Source organism: Acanthisitta chloris, unplaced genomic scaffold, assembly GCF_000695815.1.
Source record: "Acanthisitta chloris isolate BGI_N310 unplaced genomic scaffold, ASM69581v1 scaffold23314, whole genome shotgun sequence".
Lineage (NCBI taxonomy): Eukaryota > Metazoa > Chordata > Aves > Passeriformes > Acanthisittidae > Acanthisitta > Acanthisitta chloris.
Genome location: NW_008671346.1, coordinates 19,649 through 42,509, shown reverse-complemented (window position 1 = coordinate 42,509; position 22,861 = coordinate 19,649). Strand labels below are relative to the sequence as shown.

The window sequence follows — 22,861 nt, the reverse complement described above, 5'->3', positions numbered from 1 at the left end:
ACTGTCCTCCCTGGCTGGGAAGTGGAGCCAAATAGGATTCCAACCCGGCTGCAGGAAGTGCAAATAGCTACTCTGACAAGTATCACCTACTCCCAAGTCTATTTTGGCTCTATATGAGAAGCTATTGTGTGTTTCTACTGCAGGAGCACAACACCACATCCAGCAGGGCAAGGAAAGATTGGGGTGGAGCAGATTTGGCTCATTACTCACCGGAGGGTCAAGCACTATCAGCTGCAAACCAAAGACAGAAAGAACACTCCCATTAGAACAGGGGGTGAGGAGCCAGGAGGGCTGGTAGTATGTCTAGGTGTGTGCAAGGGGACAGAGATCCAGGCTAAAAAACCCCCTATTTCCAGATCAGCTCCTCGCAGCAGCATCAAGCAGAGTGGACAAGAGGGTGTACTCCAGCTGGTCGTGGTAATGTGGCTCATCTCCTGCAGACAAGGACCTGACACACAGGAAGGTCCAACTGCTGCTGAGACCAGCCTGGGAGCAGTTTATGGCTTTGGTCCTTATGCCCCGAAGGAATTCTTCAACCTGCCTTAGGCAAAGGCATTTCCTTAACTGTGATGAACCTCGAACCACTTACCAACATGCCATGCAGAGAGAGGTGTCCATGGATCTTGAACTGGTTTGTCCCTGTGACCCCTTTGCTTGTGTACAGTAACATATCTGAGAACTGGAAAGGCAGGAAGAGGACAGTCAGTGTTCTGAAAGCAGCAGGCAGGGCCATCTCCTCAAAAATCTGTTGTTTAAAGGCCAGTGTTTAATGGCCACACTCCACAACGGAGCCATGTCATTCAGCGGCCAAGCTGACCAGGCAGTGGTGCCACAGTCACACTCTCTCTGAACATCCCTCAGGGTGAGTTTTCAGTCACCTGTGCTGGTTTTTGACACAAGCACATGAAAACAGACTTTCCCAACAACCTTCTCTTGAAGCCTTTGGGTTTATGAGAGCCAGAAGCAACACCCACCAGAAAGAACATCCTCTGCTGCAAACCCTTCTTAGTGAGCTTGTACAAGCAACCTTCCCGGATAAACTCCTGCAGTGCAAAAGACAAAGTCAGACAAGGCTTGACCTTTCCCCAAGTCCAGAGAATCTCATTTTCACCCCAGAGCACACAGATGTTGATTGGTGCCCAGCAACGGTCACTAACAGATTTGTTCAAGGACAGATGACACTTTGCTCCTATTCTGTGACAAGAATCAGCTCTCTCTGCAGCCAGCATTTAAATCAGTGGAGGAGGAGAAGGGAAAGGAGCAGAATTCCTGTTGGACACCAGCAGTTCACCTATCACACTTACATCCCACCGCAGTGACTGCCAGAGCATCCCCAAAGCACCTGCGATGCTCCTGCACTTATGCCCAGTACATCTATTAAAACAAAGAAACAACACACCAGGCCGGAACCAACCACACTCCTGTGAAACAGAGGCTCCCACGCCAGCTCAGCAGGGCCACGGCTCCTGCCACTCCTGTGCTCCCCAAGGCTGCACCAGGCAGACACACACAGGGCTGGGAGTGGATTTCCACCCAGCAGGACACACTGTGTCCCACCCAAACACCCAGTACCACTCAGGGTGCCCAGGAGCTGCACTAGACACATGAAATGCAGTCACAGTCTGACAGAGGCATTTCTGGTCTGTCCCTCAGGACACCACCAGGGTGGTGGTCCCATCACCCATGGGACTTACTGTGGGACAACCACACAAAGCCTTTGAGTCGTCCCACAGACCAGAGAGGCAGCAATGGCAAACCCAGGGCTCAAAGGCACTTCCTGGGCAATGACACCACTCACACCAAGCCGAGGCACTTACCCTGCCAGGTGCTGTGAGGTTGTCTATCCCAATCAGGTCATGCTGCAGCTCTGTTAGCTTCTGGAAGTTCTCCAGGCGGATGAGGCTGTTCTGCAGCTGTGATGTCATTTCTGTGACTTCCTTCAGCGCATCTGCATGGAAAACAGCACCAAAGGGATCAGAGCAGAGACACCTCAGCACTACACTCCTGGAAAACTGAACCTGAGGTGTAGATCTGAAATTCATAGCCAGATTTAGAACAGAACAGCTCAGGTGGAAGGGACCTGCAATCATCACCCAGCCCAACTGCCAACTCCTTAGTGTGATTTCAGAGCTACTCAGAGAGCAAACAGAGACTAGCAAGCAACTTCTTAGCATTTCCAATGCTTCTGGGGATCGCTGTGTACCTTAGGCATTCCTCATATAAGAAGCATTTAGCATGCAGTCAAAAGCAAACTTAAAGATCAAAGCCAAACAGTTCTGCCAAAGATTACTTGGCATGAGTGGAATTTGCCACACACACTTTTGGTGCTACAAAACAAGCACTTTATGTCACACTTTTATTTCTAAATGACAAAATGTTCCTAAAAACCCCTGGGTTTTTTTCTCTGCTAAAAAAGGAGACACAAAACCAATTCATTTCACAGCTTTGGTTGAAACACTGAGGTCCATCAAGACACCAGGAGACACAGCTCTTTGGAATGCCAGAAGAAAAGCTCTGAGTTTGTGGATGCAATTGAACACAAGTGAATGTCAGCATTCTAGGCCAGGTGGATGTGGCTCTGGACACCCTGGGCTGGTGGAAGGTGTCCCTGCTCGGGGCAGGAATGAGATGAGCTCTAAGGTACTTTCCAGGCCAGACCCTGCTGTGATGGCCTCACTGGGGTGGAGAGCTGTGGGTGCTGTGGGAGCAGCTGCCTGCAGTGGGCACAGGCTGGGGACTCACTGCGGCAGTCGGCGAAGTCCCGGTGCTCCGCCGTGTAGTGCTTGCACAGCCTTCCCAGGATCAGCTTGTAGTGCATCAGTCTCTGGATGGGTTTGAGCAGAAAGGTGTTGAGGGGCAAGTAGCAAACCTTCTGCAGCTCAAACTCCTTATAAACCATCTCCAGCCTCTTGAGGCGTTTGGTGGCTTTCTCCAGTTCCGTCAGGACCTCGTCGTGCTTCTGCAGGTAGCTGGTGAACTCCTGAGGAATGGGACAAGAGACTACTTGGACACAGCCTTCCCTCAGCAAGGACAGGGGCAGGGCAGAGCAGGTGTGTGGCACTGTGCCTGTGGGAATACCAAACGTGGTGGTGGAAACAGAGTCCCTCCCTCCTGCACACCCATTCGAGCCACAGGTTTTAATGGATCATTGCTCCACCACTCCAGCACAGGTGCAACTGTTCCACACAGGCACTGCTCCAAACAGAGGAGACTTCATTCCAGAGGAGACTCCTCTGCCCTTAAAACATGTGTATCTTTGGATCAGGGCCTCAGCAGGGGAGCCAAATAGATAATTTTCATTGTTTTCTGCTGAACAACCAGCAGTGACTCGGAGCCTTCCTGCAATTATTGATGTCCTCTCTTTAAATTGCTTATCGACAGGAACTGTCAGTGACTTCAGGACTGACTGACAGAGGAGGTTTAGGTTGGATATTGGGATGGAATTCCTTCCTGTGAGGATGCTGGGACACGGGCACAGGTTGTCCAGAGCAGCTGTGGCTGCTCCATCCCTGGGAGTGTTTCAGGCCAGGTTGGATGGGGTTGGAGCAGCCTGGGCTGGTGGGAGGTGTCTCTGCCTGTGGAACAAGAGGAGCTCCAAGGTCCCTTCCAGCCCAAACCATCCTGTGATTCCATGACCAGTGGAAATACTAAACCTTGAACACAATCCTTGACAAGCTGAACAAAAAGAGACTCAACAACCCCGAAATTCTTTGATCAATACTCTGCTCCTGTACCTACCTTTAAAGTTCGCATGTTCCTGAGCATGACGTCTCCGATGCGCTGGTGATCTCCTCTCCCGTGGGCATTGCTTCTGCCTTCCCTGGAACACAAGGGAGCAAACATGAAGGCAACAGACATGGGGGGCACTGAATTTCTGTTTCCTCCCTCCATCCTCCCTCATAGCTCAAAACAGACTCTTTAGCCACTTGATGTTCCTGTTTCACTGTTCAGACTGAAAACTTGGTTCAGTAAATATGGAAACTGCAGGAAATCATGCTCAGAAGAGTGAGAAAGGAGAGCAATGAGTAGTGTTAAAGTCCATTTGGGAGTTCAGTCCCCTAGACCTCTGACTAAATCTCACAGCACAGTCCCACCCAAGCTGCTGAGTTCATGCTGGGGTTAGGCTGAGCACCAACTTTTGAGCAGCAATGGCCTCATAAGATGTAATATCTCAGGTCAGGAGAAAGGAAAGGAAAGGTTAAAAGACTAAACATGGCTCTGTGAAACAAACTGTGCTGCAAGACCCAAGCTCAACTATAGAAAGTGTTTCCTGCATTTTCACCTGGAGATTCATTAACTGGAAGGTGTGGAAAAAACACACACATTATCTTTTTGACCTTGTGTTCCTTCTCTTTTCTGAGGCCTGAGAGACACCACCAGGTTTATTAAGAATTGGACTCGGTGATCTTAAGGGTCTTTCCCACCCTGAGCGATTCTGTGGTTATGAGACCCTCGGCCTGGGGCACAATTTGTGTGCCTGCAGGATATTGCACACAAGGCAGAGCCTGAGAAATGGGGTTGGCACCACACAGCACCTTTATTCTAACTATAATTTACTACAAGACTTCCCTGTGTTCTGTGGGTGCAGAAACACCTGCTCGAACAGCAGTTAAGTCTGGTTTGACGTGAGGATGAAGAAGCAGCTCCCCCCGCTCGCTTACCAGAGAGACAGCCTCTGCTCAATCTCCTTCAGGAAGCCTCGGTGGAACTCGTAGATGGGGTCTATGTTGGAGAAGAGCAGCGTCATGAGACCCTCTGGCATGGCATTCTCCTTGAGCACCGCGCTGCGGAACCACTGCCAGAAAACCAGAAATGCTGAGGGACCTCTCTGCTTCAGAATCTCATGGTCAGCATGAGAGTTCCTGTCCCTGCAGGATGGGGGAGCAGGAAGTGTGCACAGGGAGAGAGCAGGAAGGAAGAGAACTATGGAGGCAAGAGGTAATTTGTGAACAATGAAGCAATGGGATGCGTTCCCTCGTCAGACACTAGGCAGATGAGGCTCTGGGCATGAGCAGGTCCCTGGATGCAGTGATTGATGGGATGGCTGGGACAGCTGAGTGACAGGGCAGTTACCCAGTGCTGTCACTCCCACGCAGACACAACTGCTCATGCACCTCGGGGCCTGTGCACGCTCCTCAGCAGCTGGAGACACCTTGTTCCAGGTCACGTTCTGCACCTCCCTACTCTCTGGCAGGGACAGGGATACCACAAACGCCTCTGAGGTGCCAGGCATCACCCCACTGTGAGGAGAAGTGCTGGGAAGCCTGCAGGGAGAACTGGAGTGAGATGGTGCTCACTGAGCTCGTGGGGAGCACCTCGACTGAGACACAGGGCACTAAGGGACTCCAGCTTTTCTTTGAGGAAACTGAAACCACAGCTCACAGCAGTGCAAGTCACACTGGAGTCTGTGAACACAAAGCTCCTTCAGAAACAAAGCTGGAAGTTCACACTGCCCTCCAAGTCAGGGCTCAGCTGTCTACTCTGGCTGAAGGGAAGAGAAAGAAAACAACAACAAAACAAGACAAAACCCCTCAAACTCCCATGGGCCCTTGATGCCCTTTGCAACTGCCATCTGCTCTCAGACCTAGAGGCACGAGGATAAAAGCTTCTTGAGGAACACTGCAGAGACAATGGTCAAGTTACAGGCTGAGCTGGCAGCGGCCACTGAAGCTCAATGCAAAACATTTTTAGGCTGTTTGGTTTTCAGAGCAAAAGTTTGGCTAAGCCATCAGGGTGACATGGGATGCAGCTGCTGGAGCTGATGACAGAAGACCAAGGACAGTCCCTGCTCTCTCATAGGGAGGACCTCTGGAACAAGGAGGGGAACAACTACTCGTGTCATGGGTTGTGCTATCTCATAGGAAGAAGTCCCGAGTTTTTTCCCAACTAACAGTTGCAGTCTGTAAAGAAAAGAATCACAAAGTCAAAGCTCCTTACCACTGTGATAACTTCCAAGTCCTTTAAATAGGTCCTCTCTGTGGCCAGAATCTCCTTGGCTATGAAGTAGGCCTTGTCCGTGGGGCAGCGCTGGAAGGACACGCAGCCATCAGTGAGGAGCCAAACACCTCTATGGACCACCAAGCGTGAGCTCAGCCTTGCAGCCACTTCCCTCGCCGTGTGCAAGTGGAGCAGCTCACTGCTAACTGCATCACATTCCCAAATACTACACAATACAAACCACCAAATGCTTCTGCCTTTCGAAATTATTAAAAAATAACGCCAGTTATCACAGCACAGCAGAATGGGTCGGGTTGGAAGGATCTCACAGCTCCCTCGGTTCCCTTCCAGGACTGTCACATCTACAAACCAGTTTCGGCCTGGAGGAGAGCACAAGCTGCTGAACAGCAGACTTTGGGCTTCAGTGCTTCAGGCAGCTAACACAGCCACTGCTCACTATTTCCAGGCTAGAAGGACAGACCAGAGGAAGTATTTTAAAATAGCAATGGAAACTAACAGTGCAGTGATCTGCTAAAGCCATAAACTCCACCTCAGCAAGCCCAAACAAGACAGGGAGGCCTCAGCTGGGAGGGCTGGGTGGTCTTCAGCTCAGATCCCAGTTACTGGTCAACCCTTCCTCTCTCCAGCCAGCACTTCTGACACACCAGCCACACGCTGGGTGGTTCCCAGCAGCACCACACGCCCTGCCTGGGGGAGCACTGCCCACACAGCTCTGCTGACAGGAGATCCCTAGGGGAAGGGTCAGCCATGGAGAGGACACAGACAGCTCTGCTGACCAAACCCACAATGGACCTAGTGCAAGAAACCTGCGTGTCGTGAACACCAAGGCTGAGCTCCCTCCACATCACCTCAGGACACCTCTAAAGGTCCTGCTATGACCAGAAAGCAGGGCCTGGAGGACTGGGATGAGACTGCATGGGAAGGAAGTACCCTAGAAAGGACAGCCCTTGTACATTGACAAATCTGGGTCCCTAAGGATCGTTGTGTCCCATTCCCTGCTCCTCGCAGGGACACCAAAAAACAAACCATATGAGCATTGTCCAGATGCACCTTGATCTCGGCAGGTTTGGTGCTGTGACCTCTGCCCTGGGGAGCTGTTCCAGGGACCAACCACCACTGGGTGATTGATTCCAAAAGGCAGAGGTCGAGCCCAGTTCCCTGCCACATTGTTACTGCTGACACAGGGTGGTGTGGTCCCAGCAGCAAGGCCAAGAAGACCCGAGAAGATGCCAGGAGGGCAGTGGGGACTCCTACCACAACAGACACACAGAGCCAACCAGACCCTCAGCACTGGAGTTTTTAACACAGTCACCAAACCATCTATTCTACCACAAAATAGAACACACAGCACACACAGCTCCTCTCCTGACACCACCACGACTTCCCAGCTGTGGTCCCAGCAGCAAGGCCAAGAAGACCCGAGAAGATGCCAGGAGGGCAGTGGGGACTCCTACCACAACAGACACACAGAGCCAACCAGACCCTCAGCACTGGAGTTTTTAACACAGTCACCAAACCATCTATTCTACCACAAAATAGAACACACAGCACACACAGCTCCTCTCCTGACACCACCACGACTTCCCAGCTGCATCAAGACCTTACCTTCCGTCTCATTTCGTCCTCCTCTTCCACCCTGGCGCCGCCAGCGTCGCTGAGGACAGGACTCAGCAGAGGGGATGAGCCCTGGGCAGCTGCACTCGAGTTCACCTGAAAGGCTGGGGCCAAGCCCAGGGGACTCTTCAGCACGAGGGAGGAGAGCTGGGGATGGTCCACAGGGAGGCCTGGGTGGGAAGAGAACAAGAAAATGGAGTGGAAAAGGAGAGAAAATTATTTCAAAGACAGTGCAACTATCCCACATTACTGCAAGGCAGAATTGCAATCTCCTACGACTTGTGAAACAGGCAAAAGCAAAGGAGCAAACAGGCACACAGATCAGACCTCAGGGTGCATCTCAAGGCAAGGGGAGTGTTCCCTGCACCCCACGGCTTACGTGGCAGGGCAGGAAGGATGGACACAATTACAGCTGCAGACAAGGAAGGGCTAAACTGCTCAGAGCCACTGCAGGATTGTTGAGGAGTAGCACACAGTTCACAGCACAGGGTTACACTGCAGGGGTAGAATACAGCTTCTCCCTTTTCCTTTCTAATGCAAGAGCTACTGTTCAACCTAGGGAAAAGCTAGGGCAAATCATTCCATGACTTGCCACTGCAGAAGGCAAAGTATGTTAAAAATCCATTCAGAAACCAGCGAATTTCCCAAACTGGTCCAATGGGAGAGGAAAATGTGTTGCTACACAAAGAAGGAGCAAGCAAGGGAGTGAACTCCTGGCTCCTCTAAGCCTACGAACAGAACAACCTCAAGGAAAACAACTGCAGCACTGAGTATCAGCTGGACAGACACGACCCACAGCAAGACCTGACAGAAGCAGGAGCAACTTGTACTGTTTGGCTTAGACTATTAACTGTCTTTTAAAGAAATGCTGTTATTTAATAAACCTTTGGAGGTTTCTGACACATCACAGTGGGTTGAACCTCCTCTTGGCAGCACATGGATCTCCTCAGGGGTTCACAGGGAAAGCGACTGTTCAAGATTGGCTTTTTGGAGCCAAACAAATGCAACAGACACATCAGTTACTCACACTGCACCCACGAGATTCCTCCTGACCTCACCTAGTACTTTTTCTGACCTTCCCTATGACAAACAGGAGTTTTCTCAGACCAGGCAACGGAACAGGTGCCAGCTCTCCAGACCTCCTGCTCATAAGGCCTGTGCTCCCAGCCCTCCCCAGCAGGATTTGCTGTCACACCTGCCCGAGGCAACCAGCCAGCCCCAAAGGGCAGGCTCATCATGTCCAGACTGCAGGAATCACCACAGCAGGGTTTAGAAACCAGCCCCATGGGCACACAGTGTCTCCGGGCACGGGCACAGGAGAAGGCACTGGGAGCTCTCCCAGCTGCTCCAGCTCCGCCGCAGCCCCAGGGCGAGGCAGCCCCAGGCTGGGAGTGCACATGGACAAACGCAGGAAGCTAAACAGTGCTGCATTCGGTCACCTGGAAGAGATTCAGACGATCCAGGCTGCGCAGTTAACTATTCAGACACTAGTCCAACGCCAGGTCTGGAGCAGATTTTTGTTTCTGCCTGAACATTTGCTCCTTTCCCACTGCTTTAAACATCAGCCCAGGAAAGCAACGCTGCCTGGCATTTATTTCACCTATCTGGGGAGAGGAGTTCATTGCAAGTTTGCTTTGCTGTGCCAGGAATGCTGACACAACAGCCTCTGAACAAATGAACAAATGCAGGGGTGAGGAGCTTCTTTAATTTCTTGGAATTTAACTCAGCACAGGGACAAGTTCCAGAATCTTACAACTTGGATTGCTTCTGGACAGCCTGAAAGCTCAGAGATAGCCTGAGAGCAAATGGGATACAACTTTTTCCAAACTCCTCTGCCTGCCTGTTTCTGTCGGGTTGTTCTGCCTTTTCCCCCATCCAACAGAAGCTGCCCAGGAAATTAGTTCCAAGTGCTGCATCTGAAGCAAGAACTGCCCTGCCCAAAGCAGAGCCACTGATGGACAGGACAGGCACATTCACAGACTCCCAGGCTGGTTTGGGTTGGAAGGACCTTAAAACTCATCCAGTGCCACCCCGGCCATGGGCAGGGACCCCTCCTACTAGCCCAGGCTGCTCCAAGCCCCATCCAGCCTGGCCTGGAACACTCCCAGGGATGGAGCAGCCACAGCTGCTCTGGGCAACCTGTGCCAGTGCCTCGGAACCTCCCAGGGAAGGATTTACTCCTAGCATCCCATCTCAATCTACCCTCCTTCAGCTTAAGGCCAATCCCCCTTGTCCTGTCACTTCCCAAATCTGCCTTTTCTAGAAAGGACTCGAGAATGTCATGGAGCAACTCAGGTTAGCTTTGTGTCTAACATTTGTCTAATTAAATGTTTGACATCAGCTGACGATGTCTTGACAGATTACGTTCTCATAATCCAAGTCTTCTCCACCAGAGCAGCACCGGGAGACTCCAGGCAAGGAGGGAGGACGTGCAGTGACTCCTTATTCTCCCGGGGAAGGATGGTAAAGGGAAAGCCATTTCAGCAGTTGTTCAACGTGGAAAGCTCCTAATCACGTGGAGATATCGATGCAGATCAAAACACACAAATGATTCCCTCTGACATCAGACCCTGCTGCTCCAAGGTCTTCCCTTCCCCACAGGCAGCTTCCTCCAGGGACGGAAAGGGATGACTTTCAGAGGCTGTTTCCATGTTTCACCGTTCTGCACGAAGTGCAAATCTGTTCTCCACAAACACCCCGAAGTGGTGCCTGCAGGTGCTGCCAGGTAGAGCTGCACTCTGTAGACAACAAACTTCTCCCACATCACAGCTCGATGTGCTCACTGCAGCAGCCAAAGATGCACCAGCTCAGTGTCGTCTCACACACTCAAAGATCTCCAACTACTTCTCAGTGAGTTGTACCACGGAGTTAAACCAATTACCTTACGCAAACAAACCCACAGTTCCACAGAGAGACCAGCACGTGTGCAACTGAAATAAGGAATACCAGCTAATCAATAAGCCACTGCCAGAGCTCTGTAGTTTGCACGAGCACAGCTACAGACTCAGGTGGGGACGATGGTCCTGCCCTCCACAGCCACGTGCAATGCTGGCTCTGTGCAGCAGACTCCGTTTGGTCCTCGCTGAGATAACACAGACTGAGAAGATAATAAGCTTCTGGCACAGTTATTTTTTCAGGAGGATCTCCACTCTTCCATCTTCAACCCCCACGACAAAAAGGCAGGTTTGAGTACACAGTTTGGCCAAAATTAAACGCAAGTAGAGATTCTGTAGACTTCATGCTTGGATGCTTAAAATGATTCAAGGACAACTAAAAGAGCACCCCGATCCCAGAGAGCATTATGGGACGGACCACAGCTCTGTGAGGGTCCCGTGCCCAGTGCTCACCCAGTGGAGTGCCTCCTGCACTTCACAGGCTGATTCCTTTTGGAGAGGGAACTTCATTGCTATCACTACTACCTCAAAGAGATGAGACTGTTCTGAGGCCCAAGCCCTGCAGGGGGTAACCAAGGATGGTTCATAGAGGGAAGTCATGAGCAAGCTGAGGTACTCCAGGTGAAATCCTGGAAAATACCCTCTCCTCCTTATTCCAAAACATCACAACCAGTACATTTCCCCTGCAAATCCCTTTGATAAGGTAATTGGGAGATGAATCTTGACAACTATCTAAGAGCCTAAAACCCCTAGTTAAGAGACTCTAAATTCAAAGTACTCTTTCCTTCTCATCCTCAGACAGGTCCAGGCCACACTGAAGGTTAAAGCAGGTTTACAGCACTTGGCACCTGTAAAGTCACACCTACACGTGGCACTGTCAGAGTCCCAAGGTTGGTCCTGGTTTCGTGGTTACACCCAGGACCTGAAACCAGCACCCTCCTTTCGCCACCTTCCCCCCTGCAGGAGAAGAGAACATACCTAACATGGGTCACAGATCCTGAAGGAGAGCTCTGCACCCAGAACACATGCAATGGCCTCCACATGCTGTGTCTGCCACAAAGGACAAACTTCCAGTAAAACACATGTACAGGAGAGACTTGAGGGACACACCCAGTTCACAAGAAAAGGTCTCACAATGAATGTAATTCCCACAAGGAAATCCGAACTCCTAATTCCATTTGTATCCTGGGCAAAAGGTCTGCACAAACCAGGAATCAAACCCACACAGCAGAATCTGCCCCAGCTTTTAACAAAGGGTACAGGGAAAACTGCCTGGAGACAGCTGGGAATAAAACTCTACGATGCCTTGGCCAGGAGAACAAATATTTATTCTAGTTCAAACACAGGGTAACGAAAATAAAGCTAAAAAGCCCATGGTGTCGTTTATATCAAAGTTTTCCTTGTTTTATTGCATAAACAATTAAAATTATGGATTAGTACAAATCTGCAGGTTCATAATTGGCAAATCTGAACAGACACAAAGATATTCAAACCCAACATATCATTCAATAAACATTTACCATATAAAAGATAAAGTTCAACAGATCAGTTAAGAAATTCCAGCCTTCTCTGTTGGAATGCAATGCTTTCCTGGCAAAGGTAGCACCTATGGAACTGGGCAGCCCCCTCAGCCAGACCCACGGAAGCACCGTGGGACGTGCAGGAACAGCTTCCCACAGAGCAGGTCCTGCTGACCATGCCCCAAATTCAAACCTCCAAAGCTCCAGCTCACCTGCTGGACCAATCCTATGGGAGCCCACCAGGAGGTAGTAAATTTAGTGGATTTTATGGTGTTGTAAAGTCTCTCCATCCTCCCACAGAGAGTGTACGTGCACCACCACACACACCCCCAGAAACTGCGAGGAATGAGGTGTCAGAGCCCCTGAAAACAACAGGACTACACTGAGAACTGAGTCCAACCCATCAGTACTGAGCACCTATGGCTGAGAAAGCTTTGCAAAATGACAATAATGGGGATGACTTACCGACAGGTTTGCACCAAAATAAAGTTACAATGGCTTTTATTAGTGTCTTTGCAAAACCTTACCAAGACGTGCAACCAAACAAAAACTACCACCACCAAAAATGCCCAACACCAAACCACAACCAAGCCACCAACAAAGCAAAAACCCCTTAAACAAAACCACCGAGACCACGATACAAATAAACACAGGAGATCAATACTTGCTATTATCCAGTAACTATGAAATTCACTGGAAATTAAAGGCAGAGGTGAGAGCAGATCAGTATCTTGCGCTGTCCACCCTCAGATACAATATGGCAAGTCCTGGGAATACACAGCATGTACCACTTGGCTAAGGGATGAGTCCTTTACAAGGACAAAGGCTACACACAACAGGTAACACAGGTTAGCAAATCTACCAAAGCGCAGCCAGGGGTGGGTAGGTCAGGCAATATTCCATGACCTGTGTTTTGTGCAAATTAAGAGTCCCACTGCCTGCAGAGGGAGACCAAAACCTCTGTGACACAGTGCTTTACATCTAGCAGACGTGTTTAGGCAGAGAAAGGCAGCAGGAACACCCACGAGGAGCACACACTGAATGGCTCACTCGAGACACGTTCCCATGTCTCAGTCGCGGCTCAGTGCCACAGAAAGCTGCCAGCAGCTCCCTGGGAAAAGCCACGAATATTGACATGGCTCCTGTGCCTGCTTGAGTGTGCTACAGAAGGTGGAAGGGTGGAAAACTGCCCTCCTCCCCACGGAGCAGGAGCGATGGCCCTAGCACACACGGCAAAGGTCAAGCCACCTCTGCCACAGCTGCAGGGCACACTGCGTGGGGCAGGAGGAGCAGCCTGGACAGCCCCTGTGCTTCCCCCTGGGAGCAAAACACAGCTCTAAACCCTGTGCCTTCACTAGGAACATGAGTACCTGTGACTATCCCCAGCCTCCCGCAGAGGCGAAAGCAAACACAAGGACCTACCTGCAGAGGTGAGTGCTGGGGAGGACAACCACTCTACACCTAGGCCTCATCTGCTCTACCACAGCTCCTCGAACGCTTTCTTCTTGCGTGGGACACTTGAGAAAGATGTTCTCACTTTTCCTAAGTCCTCTCCCTGTTTTCCACACCACGCAGCTCCTGCGGCAGCGACGGCTGCTCAAGGCTCTGGCGAGGTGCCTGGCACCAGAGCCACAGCTGCCAGCTGAGCACTCACCATCACGCGAGGAGAACTTGTGTGCCCAGGCAATAAAGAAATCAGGACTGGGAACTAAGCTTTAGTATCGACGCTGTGAAAAGAAAACGGAACAGGTCACAGGGAATAATGCTGGAAGCTGAGCAGCACTGCCCACCTCACCACACTGCCCCAGCTCCCTCACACTGCCCACACACAGGTAGGTGATGGGGACAGAGCAGCAGGAGTCACTCCTTCCTGCTTCCCAGACACCTCTGGAGGCAGTGGGGGAGAAGAGGATGCCTGGCACAGGTCCAGTGCACTGAGATGCCCCACAGAGTGCTGAGCTCCCTGCGAGGGTGTGAGCCACCCATTCCCCCCAGGGCAGCTGGTTTGCTCTCCACATCGACTGCAGGGAGAATTTGGACTCCCCCTCTGAAGGACCTCGCTGGAATAAACACTTTACTTGCAAACTAAATTTTCTGGCCTTGGAAGTCGAGAGAAGCCCAGGGGAAACCACAACAGCTCAGTGCTCAGTCAGCCAGAGCACAGGCACAACTGGCACAGCAGCAGCACTGAACTCACTCTGTAACTAAAACCACCAACTCCACAGATCCGTACCAGGGTCAACGGTCTCCTCACTCTGCCCTCACCCGTGAGCCACACAGTTTGCCCGAAGCTGAAGGACTGAGACCCTGGTCACTCCCACTCCTTGGAAAACACAAGGGGCACTAAACCAAGACTCTCATTACTTTCGTTAGAAAAACTCCCTGAGATTTAAAGCTGCCAGCAAAAGATCTGCAAAACTGCAAGATACCAGAAGGAAACCACTGACGATGTCTTTTCAAACCAAGCAAAGCAAACTGGCAATCCTGTCCATGAAAATACAGGCAGTTTTTTCCCAGGATCCTTTGGAAGCAGAGAATGGAGCTGGATTCATTCTCATGCCAAGCAGTTCTAACACATGCAGAGGGAGTGAGTGTGAGTGAGGCACAGGACATGAGGCAGAGGCAGAACATGGTTCCATGCAAAGCTTTATCCTGACTCCTGTTTTAAAAGGCCAAAGAAATGAACAGCCGTTCTCTACATCTTCGTCCCTGACGCCACCACCCAATACAGACTTTGCAGACAGAATTCTTTTTTCTGGCTTTCTTTTCCCTCCTTGTGTTACACAATGTAGTTTGTCTGGGAAGAGCTCAGACAAACCACCTGCAAAAGCCTAGGAAAGGCACCAGCTCTGGGCACACCACAGACCTCCTCCAAGCCCCATCCTGACACGTCACACCACACGCCCACGACAGCATCTCCACAACCTGAACAGGTCAGTCACCCACTCCAAGGGTCAGTCACCCACTCCACAGGAGAGAAACACGAAGAGAAGTAACACAGAGCACTACAAACACCAAAACCAGAAGCAAACCGATGTACGCTCCTGGAGCTCCAAGCTAACACTTTGTTCTACATCTGCTTTGGCTTTCTGTGCCACTGGCAAAGGGTTTTCCATGGGACAATAGAGATTCCAGTCAAACTCAGGAGCCATGAGGTAAGAGCAAGTGCTGTGCAGAATAACCATATCCCAGTAAAACTGAACTGGAAGAAATGGGTGACTAAGGAGGTTTTACCTCTCTCGTGTTCTGCCTCAAGGTAAGAACTCAGAGCTTCAGTGATCAGAAGTCTGAGAAATAATAGTCTTTTGTCAATGTTTGAGTAAACCATGAGGGTCTTTCACAATGTATCAAGGCCACATTTAAACTGACACCAATAATATTGAGCATGAAGTTATGATTGTAACCACGGTGCTTCTTTCGGAGGCACTGACTGTGTTTGTCCTGCTCTCTCTCTGTGAAGGACTGAACTGGGCAGCAGGGAACCCCAGAGCCTGGGGTTGGAGGAGGTGATGCTTTCCATCACGAGATCTGGGTCAGGTGCCATGGATTTCACATCCTGGCTTATACAACAGCAAAACACTCTAAAAAATGCTACTACTAGCTGAAGGTCAGAATTTCAGCCCCACAATCCATGCCAGATGGGAAGGATATTTCACTCTTCCTGTTTCACCTCAATAAATGTTGCTAACTTAGCTGTGACCAGGTCAGTAACTCTCTCCAATTACACTTTCAAACTTACAGCTCAAGCCTCAGGTCAAAGACACCTGCCTAAGAGAATCTGTGAAAGCCCTGAAGCTCTCTCTGACTGTCACCTCCAGCATTCACCCCTCTAACACCTCAGTTTGTCAGAGCAACTGCAGCATTTTTCTGAACACAGCCCATGTTCTGAAGCAAAATTCAAAGCCATTGCCAGGTTTGGCACCACTTGTCCTTCACAGATACAGGACAAGCATTTTTGTGCAGTGATTCAATGATGAAAGAAGGTGAGCCACTAAGTGCTTTGATAGTCTCTGTCTCTCCAAACTGCTGCGACGTGTTTGCTGCTGCACTGCTGAAGGCACTTGGGAGTCAGCAGGTACAGTGATTGTCTTCACAAGAAGTTTGGTGCTGCTGTTTTCAATTTGGTTGTGTGCACATTCCAAACTGCCACATGGGTCAGTTATTCCTCGAAGCTCCAAGCAGGCAAGTTGCATAGGTTGATATTTTCAAACTGTCCCTCAGAGGTGATCTGAAGACTGTTCATTTTTCATTTGATTGTGGAAACAGAAACACACCCAAACTGAGGATCTTGCTACAGTACAAGGAAACAGGTACCTTGGTGGATGCAGCTGCTGGTTAACAAGGACGTGCAAAAGTGACTTGTATTTGTGTGCTGGAGGAACAGCACATTGTCAGACTGACAGAAACATTTACAGCTGAGGAAATCCTGCAGTACACTGCAAATCGTCTGTGTGAGCCAGCTGATACTGAACTTCTCTGGAATGAGTGGTTTCTCCTAAATGCAGTATTTTCCAGCATTGTGGCCCATTACAGCCATTCTGGATGCACTGGATGCATAGAAACAGCACCAACGCTTGGATGCTCCGAGGGAAAGTGAAGAGGCACGTGAATTAAAACAAAACAACTAAAAGATCAGCTATGTTATGTGATTTAAAATCCTGCCACTGGATTGGGGTTTTCTTCTGACATCACACCCTTTTGACTTCCCAGCCTGGACAGCACAGAGGGATCGATGGAGGGAACTCAAGGCTCCATCAGTTGACATGTGACTTCTCTGTCCAGTCTTCTTGAGTGAGATTTTTCAAATTGTTCTGGAAGTCAAAGGCAAAGTTATCCCCAGCGGCTTGAGCAAAAGGGTTGCTAAAGAAGAGGTTTACATCCAGAGGTGGCGCGGTTCCAGAGTCCCAGGAGTCCGTGTCCGTGCTGCTGGAGTCCTCCGTGGTAGTAGGAGGGTAGCTCAGCTGCTCCAGCTGGTCGATGATGTCTGTGAACTGCAGGGCGGAGCTGGACTCGGAGCGCACGGAGTAGGCAGGGAAGTTGACCATGGAGCTGGCCTCGGAGTGGTTGGTGGAGCCGTAGGCGGGCAGCGCCGCGCCGTTCAGGTTGTTCAGGGAGCTGCTCTCCGAGCGGTTGTTGAGGAGGGAGCTTGTTTCGGAGGGGCTCAGGAGGCTCTGCATCCTGCTGGCTTGGGCCTTCACCTCAAACAGCTCTGAGGTGTCCGACGGCCTCTCGTTGCCATTGAAATCACTCCCCTCCTCGAATTCAAACTCCTCTTCTGTGTTCATATCCACAGCCTCGGTGGAGTACCTGTCGGGGCTGGACTGCGCCGAGGCTGCGCTCTGCTGCAGAGCTTCTGCAGTCAAGCCAGGAGACTCTGACATGCCTTTGAAGAACTCGGAACCCTGCAGCTCTAACCCACCGTACACAAAGGAAAACGCCTCAGAGCCCCCAGCAAAAAAGGACATTTCTGCTGGGTCATCATCTATGAACTCCTCTGACACCTGCAGCTGTGAACTGGTCAGAGAGAAGACAGGGCCCCCCCGGCTGCTGTGCTGCTGCTCCTGCTCAGCAGAGAACACACCTGCGGCGAAGTCATCCTCATCATTGTCATTGGCACAGCCAGTGCCCCTGCCCCCCCGACCGCTCCTCTCTACCTCTGCACCTGCACCACGACCCCTCTCCACAACAGGACACGGCGGGTTACAGTTCCCTGCAACACTACCAAACCCAACACCTTGGAGCACAGGAGATCCAGGCTGCTGCATCAGCTTCCTCCCCACGTCCTCCGCTGGAGCAGCGGTGTCCGGAGCCCTGGCGCACGGCACGCGTGAGTCCAGGGAGGCAGCGCTGGAGTCGGCGAACAGGGGCAGGATGGGCACGGCACCGGGCGAGGAACGGAGCGAGCGGAGCGGGGCAGCTGCTGAGGCAGGAGACCCTGGGGCTCTCAGGCCCTCCGTGAATGGGACGCTCTGAGAGGGGAAAAAAGGCAGAAACACAACAAATAAAAACATTCTGCAATACAGAAAACCAAATGTAACATTCAGCTCCCAATGCAGAAGGAAAATGTGCTTCAGAGGAGCTCACTTTACAACAAGCCGAACACTGTAAAGTAGCTGATCCAGCAGCCCCTGTAAGGGGCAAGGTCTTTTCTTCCCTACTGGATGGAAAATTAAATCCATGCCTTTTATAGCCTCTACTGAACAAGCATCCGTAAGGGAAAACACCCAAATGAACGTGAAATTCCATTACACCTCCTTAACCTTTCCTGTATAACACAAGTGCACCTGGTGAAACACTGGTTTCTTGCCATGGCCTGCAGAAAGCATCTCTGCAACAACCTCAGGACTGCCAGGGAGCAGGCACACAGTACCTCTGCAATAACAACATCCTCAAAAGTCTGACATTGCCCTTTCCGTTCAGCTGAGCCTTGAAAAGTAAAATATTCCTCACTTTTCACTCTGCTGGCTACAGTTATGAGCCAGGAACACCCACAGAAAGAGCAGAGCAGCAGGGGCAAAGCTCACACGTGCAGGAGCTCCTTCCCCACGGCCCCCAGGCTGCCTGGCACTGCCCCTGCCCACACTGCCGAGGCTGCAGAACTGACCTGTTTTGGCACATCCGTGTTCGAGGCGCGCGTGGACGCTCTGACCTTGCTGTGCCTCCTGAGGAACAGAGCAGCCTGTGAGCATCCAAGCCAAGAGTCCTCCCTCCCCCCAGCCACCCACCAGAAAGAACACCTCCAGCTGTAGCTGATCATGGGTTGCTAACCACTAGTTCAAGATTCAAAAGGTAAAGGAGCTGTAAATGAAACAATGCAGCAGGAACAAACACACAAAGTGGGATCAAGCAAGGCACAGATCATTCACAGAGTCATCCAGGTGGGAAAAGCCCCCCCAGATGATGGAGTTCAACCTCAGCACTAACCTATGACCTCACCTATGACTAACCTATGACATCACATTTCCATGTTTTTTGAATACCTCCAGAGATGGTGACTCCATCACTGCCCTGACAGCTGTGTCAAGCCCTGACCACCCTTTCAGGAAGAAATTTTCCCTGATATCCATCCTGAGCCTCCCCTGCCACAACTTGAGGCCATTTCCCCTTGTCCTGTCGCTTGTTATGTGGGAGAAGAAACCAACCCCCCTGGCTGTACCTCCTTTGGGGCAGCTGTGGACAGGTGGAGCTCAGTCCCCTGGTGACACTGACCGAGAGCTCGAGAGCAACTTTGGGCTGAACACCAGGCTAAACAGCACAGCCACTCTAACTTCCTCCTCTGCCACCAGTACACACACCTACGAATGAGTGGCTCCGGAATCAGAATGAATTCATCTAATTCAGTCAACCACAACCTTTGTGGCACCTAAAATTCTGTGTGCTGCACCCAAACAGTGGCACACTGCGTCACCCTCGTGGCTGGATCCATCCTGTGCCGATAATTTACTAGAAAATCAAGCTTTCCCATAGAAAAGGAGCTCAAATGGAGTCTGAGACATTAAAAATATTCATTAACAGGGGATTAATGCAAACTTCTTAAAATTCCCATTAAGTCCCTATAACCTTTCAGAAAAAAAGACTAGGAGGAGGTTTCCACATGGAGAATGGATGGATTTGGAGCCAGGTAAGGAAACCACAAATTCATAATGAAAAGGCACAATCTTAATTTCTGTGTCTAGAGACTAATAAGCATTTAAGGTCCCAGTCTGAGCAGAGCAGACCCCGAGCTGAGCTGCGTGCTCCGTCCTCGTGGCTCCTCAGCAGGCTCAGGGAACCTGCAGCACATGTGGAACTCCAGGGTGGCCAAGACATGCACTGTCCACAGACACCAAAACGTGACCCTGCAGCTTTCCAAAGCTTCTCAGATCAGCACAAACAGTAATTTTTAAACCCTTACATCTGGAGGAGGCCTCAGTAACTGGGAATGACCATGCCTCAGGAAGCACTCAAATCACTGCAAGGTGAGCACTCAGGCGCCGTGGAAGTTCAGCTACATTGCACCTTACACAGCCATCTGACCTTACCTCTCATATGGGGTTCTCTTCATCCCACTGTCCTTAATATAATCCACCAGTTGCTTCTGTGTTCGGCCACTGTGAACCCACAAAAGTACAACGTTACCAAACACAGGATGAGAACCAGAGAGGGAATGACTTCAGGAGACTTCTCCCATTTGATCTGTCTTTCTAGGACATGCAGAATTCAGCTTTGCTGAACCTGTTTTCTCCCTACCTGTATCTGAACGAGGACCCTCTGGTGAAGAACACTGCTTTAGCCTTTGGCTTTGGCTGATCAAAGAGCCTGAAGAATGTGTGATACTCCACACAGATTTTCCAGAAGTTTTTACACTCATCTCTACTTCCCAAAAGAAACTCCAATGTATCTTGATAGGGGCCCTGGGAAAGAAACCCAGAGAAGTTAAATGACACATGGCAAGGAGGAGGAGAGGAAAGCACAAAGAGATGCCAACCAAAGGGCTGAACTGCAGCGACGCAGGATTTTGCTGGTCACTTCCACAGGCCTTGGAGCAACAGGAGTGATCTGAGAGCAGTGAAATCACTTAACAGCTTTCAAAACTGGAAAGGTGTTTAAAAGGCACTTGGCTTTAGAAATATGCTCAATATAACCCAACCTTAGAAACTGGAAAGGAACTAAATCATTCAAGTGAAATAGTAGCAACTTTCAAACACCTTTCCTTTTTCAGGAGTTCTGATGCTTCTCTTGCTTCCTGAGACCACATGAGACTGGAAAATACTGTATCACCAGGTGAAGCTTCCGAGGCCTCTGCAGACATTGACCACACAGGCAGTCAGTGTCCTGCTCAGCCCCTGAGCCACACAATTACATTAGGCCCAGAGGTATTTTCCCTCTGTTAATCTAAGTTACACATTGAATGCAACCCAGTCACCCAGTGTGGAAGCAACAGCAACCCTGATGACATCTGCCATCACAAACATCTGCTGTACATCAGCCAAGCACGAACAGCAACACTTGGGCTATACAGACGTATAGAAAAGGCAAAGCATCCTTAAAATTAAGCTCCAGCAATATAACCTCAGCCACCTACTCTGTCCTGAGGAGTACCAGGTTATCTCATCTGAACCAAGGGACTGGATGCAACGTGTTCAGAGCAGGAGGACTGACACACCAAATACTTGGGTTTAGCAGTTCTTTCCACTCTGACACTTCTACATGTGTATGCCTATGTCAAGGGTAAGCTGAGGCTGGAGCACAGAGCTCAAAGACCCAAGGTGACAGACATGGGGTGAGAAAGGAAAGATGTGTCCTGGAATGACACAGCCAAGCCTGCCCTGCTGATGCTGCTTTACAAACCCACAAACTCCACAAATGCTCCTAACAAAATGAGGCATGGGTATCTTTTTCAACCCTGACCAGTCTGTATTCAAGTCAAACTTACACAGACCTCTGGGTGGAGCTTAATAAGGAATCTTTTCCTCTTGAAGCTCAGTTTACGGACCTTGGACCAGTTGAAGGTGTTGATTTTCGTGTTACCCTGAGGGAAAATGAGAACAGTTAGAAACTGGCAGAAGTTTCAGAAGCAAGAGCAGAGCAGCAAACAAGATTCTGCTGCAGGTATATAGACATGTGCACATGGACACACCCCGCACCCCAACACATTCCACTGGATTTCCAGTTCTGGGGACAACATTCCCTCGAGCAAGAGAGGCCACTGAGGAGACCAAGAGGCACCTCCAGAAACAAGTTGTGCCACAGTAACCGAGGAACAAGTAAGACACCAACTGAAGGGAAAGTGAGTGCCCAGACAAATATTTTGGTAGGCTGGCTGCCTCTCTGTCCTGGGGAGAGGAGAACAATGTATTGCATCCATAAACAGGACCGAGGTGCTTATTTAGTATAATAACGTAGGAACATTTTGGTCCAATCACTTCAGTCAATCAGCACTTTATACACTGAAAGCAAAGGTATCCCAGCAAAAATACACCGGAACATGAACAGGAGGGAACCTGAACCAAACTCTAGGAGGGCAGGCCTGTTTCAAATGAACTGATGACTCCCTGAACACACACCTAACTGTCAAACCAAACCACCCTCCTTCACTCTCACCGCTGGCTTTGATGCTCTTCACTCTCAACCAGTAAGAACAAACTGCACCAAACAGTGTTTTGGGGGCTTAAATGACACTCCCTGAACACCACGTGCACTACATTTGACAGTCAGCAGACACCTGCTGTGGATGGACAGATAGACACAGCCCCCAGCCCTCCCTCCTGGCCGTACCTGGAACACCAGCACGCCCATGTGCGACACCGCCAGGTGGATTTTGGTCCCCTCGCGGTCGGAGGCAAGGTGGAACCTGATGCCATACATCTCCAGTTTCCGAGCGATCTCAAGCACTTGAAAGTCGGATTCAGCCGGAGTTTGACCCCTACGGTGAGGAAGAAGAACAAATTTTTGTTAACAGTCTGATGCTACAACAGTGCCAACGTGGCTAATGCATCCAAGTATGAACTCCAGTGCCAAATGTGTGTCCTGTCTCACCGAGCTGGGCAGATTCACTCCACCACACCAAGCACCACACTGGCAGTTCTGTAATAGAAGCAGCGTGCCATGGCAAACGGCGAGCCTCAAACCACCCCAAACAGAGGCTCAAACAGATGTTAACTAGCTCAGAGCTTTCTCAGGTTATAAACGATAAAGCTGAACAAATCTCAATTCAACCCCCAACGCTCCTCTACACACTGGCACTGACCAGCAGGGAGTGAGAGCTGGTAGAGCTGTGCAGCCAGTACGACACACACGCAGCAAACAGTGCAAGTGACCCATTTCAGGTCTGATTTGGGGACCATGAAACTTATGACCCTAGTACTGCCAGGGGCAACATGTTCTGCCAGGCTT

The 22,861-nt window shown here is 50.4% G+C and overlaps 1 protein-coding gene across 1 annotated transcript in view; it reads right to left on the bottom strand.

Annotated features, from left to right (window-relative positions):
* FARP2 (FERM, RhoGEF and pleckstrin domain protein 2) overlaps nucleotides 1–22,861 on the bottom strand; it is a 45,572-nt gene that overhangs the window by 6,000 nt on the left and 16,711 nt on the right. Inside the window, exons 7-21 of the mRNA XM_009074071.1 lie at nucleotides 22,244–22,391; nucleotides 21,402–21,497; nucleotides 20,216–20,379; nucleotides 20,008–20,076; nucleotides 18,591–18,648; nucleotides 16,757–17,955; nucleotides 8,768–8,817; nucleotides 7,564–7,742; nucleotides 5,938–6,027; nucleotides 4,662–4,795; nucleotides 3,739–3,820; nucleotides 2,743–2,980; nucleotides 1,818–1,948; nucleotides 975–1,043; nucleotides 590–679 (exon numbers count right to left, since the gene is read on the bottom strand). Of these exons, the coding sequence (XP_009072319.1) occupies nucleotides 590–679; nucleotides 975–1,043; nucleotides 1,818–1,948; nucleotides 2,743–2,980; nucleotides 3,739–3,820; nucleotides 4,662–4,795; nucleotides 5,938–6,027; nucleotides 7,564–7,742; nucleotides 8,768–8,817; nucleotides 16,757–17,955; nucleotides 18,591–18,648; nucleotides 20,008–20,076; nucleotides 20,216–20,379; nucleotides 21,402–21,497; nucleotides 22,244–22,391 (2,797 nt within the window). The remainder of the gene's footprint in view (nucleotides 1–589; nucleotides 680–974; nucleotides 1,044–1,817; nucleotides 1,949–2,742; nucleotides 2,981–3,738; nucleotides 3,821–4,661; nucleotides 4,796–5,937; nucleotides 6,028–7,563; nucleotides 7,743–8,767; nucleotides 8,818–16,756; nucleotides 17,956–18,590; nucleotides 18,649–20,007; nucleotides 20,077–20,215; nucleotides 20,380–21,401; nucleotides 21,498–22,243; nucleotides 22,392–22,861) is intronic.